Source organism: Trachymyrmex septentrionalis, unplaced genomic scaffold (genome assembly GCF_001594115.1).
Source record: "Trachymyrmex septentrionalis isolate Tsep2-gDNA-1 unplaced genomic scaffold, Tsep1.0 scaffold19, whole genome shotgun sequence".
NCBI lineage: Eukaryota > Metazoa > Arthropoda > Insecta > Hymenoptera > Formicidae > Trachymyrmex > Trachymyrmex septentrionalis.
The window spans coordinates 5,529,639-5,534,438 of NW_017305071.1; the positions used below are offsets into that span (position 1 = coordinate 5,529,639).

Genomic DNA, 4,800 nt, shown 5'->3' on the forward strand with positions numbered 1-4,800 from the left:
TATATATAATGTTAATAATAATATATGTATACATCAAATATATTTCTGCTAAATGCATAAGAAATTAAAAAATTATTATATATAGAATCATTAGTATATTACTGTATGTTGTATTTCCTATAGTCTTATACAATGTAATATATTGCCCTAATATAATCCATATTATGAATTAATTGAATGCTTCTAAAATGACAGTTCTCTTCCTGCTCTTCCATTCACATTTATCACATGATATATGAGCATATTAGAGCGAGAGAAAGCAAATGTAAAATAGAGCATGCAATAATATCCTCCCCCCTCTGAGCAATTAGAGTAATAGTGGGGACTAAAATCTTTAATCTGTTGTACAGCTATACCTCTTCTATTCTTTATTTCTTTTCTTTGACTTTGCAATTATGTATTTATTCTGAGTGCAGAAAAGATAATGTACAATTATAGAACATACTTCTTACAATACAAAAAAGGTTCAATAAAGGTTCTCATAATCAGATCACTAATCATAATTATTTCAATGTGAGCTTATATTATTTTTACATTACTATATTACATATTTTTATATTAGATTATTACATTACACACTATTATTACATTATATACACACATTACACACAGATTATTACATTAGGTTACATTATTATATTAGCAAGGAAACTAAAAAGAATTATTAATTGTTGAAGTGACTTAACAAGTTATCTGTATGTATTCAATAAATTTTATATCTCTTATCTGTATATCAGAATAGAATTTTCATTACCATGAGATTCAAATGATAAAATATTATATAATACAAAGCCAAGAAATAAAATTGTATTTTCATTGTTTTTGGATACACTTTTAAATTTACATTGTAGGCATTATCACTTAAATTCGTTTTAAAAATTTTAATAGCGAAAATCAGGCATTGTTTACAAATAATAACTGCGACAACCAATGTATTAAAACGAAGAATATTTTCTGCCTTTCGGATATGTTCTATTTATATCTTTAACATGCAGCAATTTAATCTTATAAATAGATCAAATGTGTAGATCTGGTTTTTTAAGAAAAACTTTATGATTCTTTCTCTTTTTTTTCAGTGTCTAAATTATAGATATACTTATTTCAAATATAAAAACTATAAAGAGCATATACACAGAAAGCGTTATTCGCTGCATTCAATAGAGAAAACAGCTCTACAACTTGTAAAATTATTTAATATGCAACTGTTGTAAAATTATTTGATATAATTATTTAATATAATTGGTCTTACCCTTAATTACTCACTAGCTGTAAATATATTTTAAAGCCAATCATAAAAAAGAATTTTACAATAGTTGCAAAGCTGCATTCTCTGCTGAACACAGCCATTGATGCCTTACACTTGAAATTTATAGTGTTCTTCAATCAGATACATCTCATCTAGTCTGTACATCATGATGAATAGATTCGTTAGTTGCTTTAAAGCTATTATACTATTAGATATTATACTATTTTTGATACGTAATACAGCTTCGAAACAATACTGACAAATCTATCTAGATGCAAATATAGATTTGTTCTTTGTCGTTGCATTGAACTATATCAAAACTTTCTATATTGCTTTCATCAAACTTCAAATATATATTTATTTCATTTTAAGTATAACAAATGTATATTAATTCAATTACAAAGACAGAAGAAATTTTATGTCTGATCGGAGGAAATCCAGTGTAAAGATATCGATGAGTGTTTTACAGGATGCTCTCCAACAAGAAAGTCGACACAAGTCAAAACAAGTGTTGTTCCATTATTAGTTACTTTCTGAATGCTAAGAAAATAGAATGTGTCGATTTCTGTCGCTAACTTCCGTTTCTATCAATGTAGTTTATAATTAATATATAATTTCAGTGTCAGTTCAACTAACTCTTGGTCTTTTTCTTGTTCTAAGGATTAGAAAAAGATTAATAGTAAATTGAACTGAGATTAAAAAATTTATCTACTTTGATAGAAACAGGCACATATGAAAAGCACTCGTAGCACTCAACAATGAATCATTACATCTTTATTATTTACTAATGTTAAATAAAGATGAAATGATCTCTATATTACGGTATAACAATATTCAGTTATAAAGTCTGTTCTTTTTGGATGAACTTTTCATCTGCATTAGTTCATCTTTCTTCCTCTTTTTTCCTCCTGGAGAGAAAAGAAAGAACTGTGCAAAAGTTCAGCCAAAAAGAACAGGACCTATACACTGCCAGTAAAATGTATCTATATGTCTCCTGCTAAAAAGCACTATTATGATGAATTTGATCACTCGCACTAAATTAGATTAATGCATATTAATGATTGTGTATAAAGTATCTAAATGTAGTAATATAATCAACTTTGACAATAAAATAATATATATTTTGTTAGATAACGTGGTAATCTCATTATATAGTATTTAATCCTTTAAAATACTTATATATTTTTGCAGTTAACTTTACTAAATTCATATATAGCAGCTTTTTTTAATAGGTACAAAATAATCTAGTGTAATGCAAGAGTAACCGAATTCGCTATTCGTGATTCAAGTTGACACAAACATTATTCCATTTTTCTTAATACTTAGAGAGTAAAAAAAGATAAAAAGGCACTTGTGTCATCAAATGGAAAGCACCTTTTATTAGTGAATTTAATCACTCACACTACACTGAATGAGTACACATTAAAGAGCGCTTTATATAAAGTATCTAAATGCAGTGGCATAATGTATTTACTTTACAATAACTTTGACAATAAATACACATGTATATTCTCTATTATATAATGTCATGTTATTTAAAATATTCATATGCTTTTACATTCAATTTTGTTAATTTCACGTATATAGTAGCTTTTAGTAAGCACTAATCTAATGTAATCAAAATTAAGCGACCAAATTTGCTTTTTTCTTGGCATTTAACAAGTAACAAGACACAATGACACTTATGTCATCAAACGGAAAACACTAAGGGAGAGGAGGGGAATGGGCATACCTTCTCCCTGACGTCGTCGTTCATGCAAGCGTCTGCAAGTATGCTTAGACTCCTGTCGACGATCCTCTGGTTCTCGCATCGTAAGAGTCGGACGAGAACGTCGAGACAATTGCTCCGTTTAATAAACTCCTTGCAGCGCTTCGGGTCGTTTTTGAGCTGGTCGAGACAAGTGACGATTCCGCGATGATTACCCGCACGAAAGTACCTCACCAGCGTCGACTCGTCTGGCGGAGTCTTCGGCAGTGACATCGCGGAATCCTGGTGGCGCGACGCCGACGAGAATCGGACGGACGTATGCGATCCGCGTGACATTTGTCAAAATCGCATCGCCCTATGGATGCGGAGGGAGAGGGCACATTCCTGTTGTCGTTCTGCGACTTCTGCGACGTCGAGTGCTGTGGGCACCGATCATGTAATCCCAAACGGAATTCCTCGCTCTCCGCCGCCCTTCGTTCATTCCGATTCCTCTTTCACGATTCGCGAAGCGATCAATACGATCACAGGAAACGTCGAGAAAACGTAACGTTTCTCTCTTCACTTTTCACATTTCCGCTGATCAAGAAAAATTACATTTCGCCGCTCAGTTGGGGACAATCGCGAAATCATGCGAAATCATGCGAAATCATACGAAATCACGCGAAAGTCAGAGACAGAAGGCTTCTTCTTTCGTTCGGATGGCTCTCTCGTTCTTACACCGGAAATTGACGTCAGACGTGATCAATCGTAATTTAATGCACGAATTAAACTCGGCAGTAACTTTTAAAAGTGGAAGATGCAACACTCGGACCGAAGCAAAAGTACGTCCACTCCGGTCGAGGCATCTAACAAAACTCCATTCAAGTATTCAACGCCATTGTTGGCCGTTATGTTAGTGTAATGAATTCCGTAGAGGTTTCGTACGCTAATGCGCATCGCAGTGCGCATACGTGAGATACGACCACGTGACTGACCGATTCGTTCTCTAAATGCGTAGAATGTTCTGAAATTAATAAAGCTCAAGAATATAAAGAATAATGTTCCTTTCGATAAAAAAAATTTCAGCTCAGTCACTCTTTAACTCTTTTATGCTATTACTTCTTTACTCTTTTGTTTATCCATTACATAAATTAAATAGTTTATGAAAGAATGAAATAACCGATCAGTTAAAGTTCGCGTCTGATGATTCCAAAAAAATTTTTAAGTAAATTCAGGACGCAATATTTTACTCAAATTAGCAATTATACTGTTCAATAAAATAAAGTTTCAGCTTCGAGAATCTATTTTTTGAACTGTGATAATTTTTAACTGAGAGCAATTAAAGCCAAAATGTTCTTTTTATTTAATCCGCAATAACTCAGTAATAAAAAATTTTAGGAATATTTAAAAAAATGATTTTGTAAGGAAAACTTTAAGCTTTCACAATGAAAAGTTGAAAATTTTTGCTAAGTTTTTTTTTAAGCATGTGACAGGCCTACAAAATAACAAGAAAATTTTCCATTTTGTCTAGTTCGTCATAGTTTTCTATATGTAAAAATCAAACTTGCGGAAATAAAAAAATGATTTTTTAAAAGTAGAGATTTTAAGTTTTAAAATCCTTTTTTAAAATTTTATTTTATTCATTTTTAATAAAGTTGTAGCTGATTGAATTTTGAATTTAATTAAGAAATTTGCTTTTTATTTTCCTGCACTATAGATTGCACTAATTGTAAGAACTATCTGTTTTGCTTTCATCAAATATTTATTTCACTTTAATTACTAAAATTCATCTAAAATTTATAGTTATTTTTTATTAAATTATGAGTCAGACAGCACACAATATTTATAAAATATTTATAAAATATTT

General features: G+C 30.8%; 1 protein-coding gene across 1 annotated transcript in view; it reads right to left on the reverse strand.

Moving 5' to 3' along the window:
• Nucleotides 1-3,916, reverse strand: part of LOC108747029 (armadillo repeat-containing protein 5-like) — a 7,632-nt gene extending 3,716 nt beyond the window's left edge. Inside the window, exon 1 of the mRNA XM_018484246.1 lies at nt 2,979-3,916. Coding sequence (XP_018339748.1) covers nt 2,979-3,290 — 312 coding nt within the window. The 5' untranslated portion in view covers nt 3,291-3,916. The remainder of the gene's footprint in view (nt 1-2,978) is intronic.
• Between the last annotated feature and the right edge of the window lie 884 nt (nt 3,917-4,800).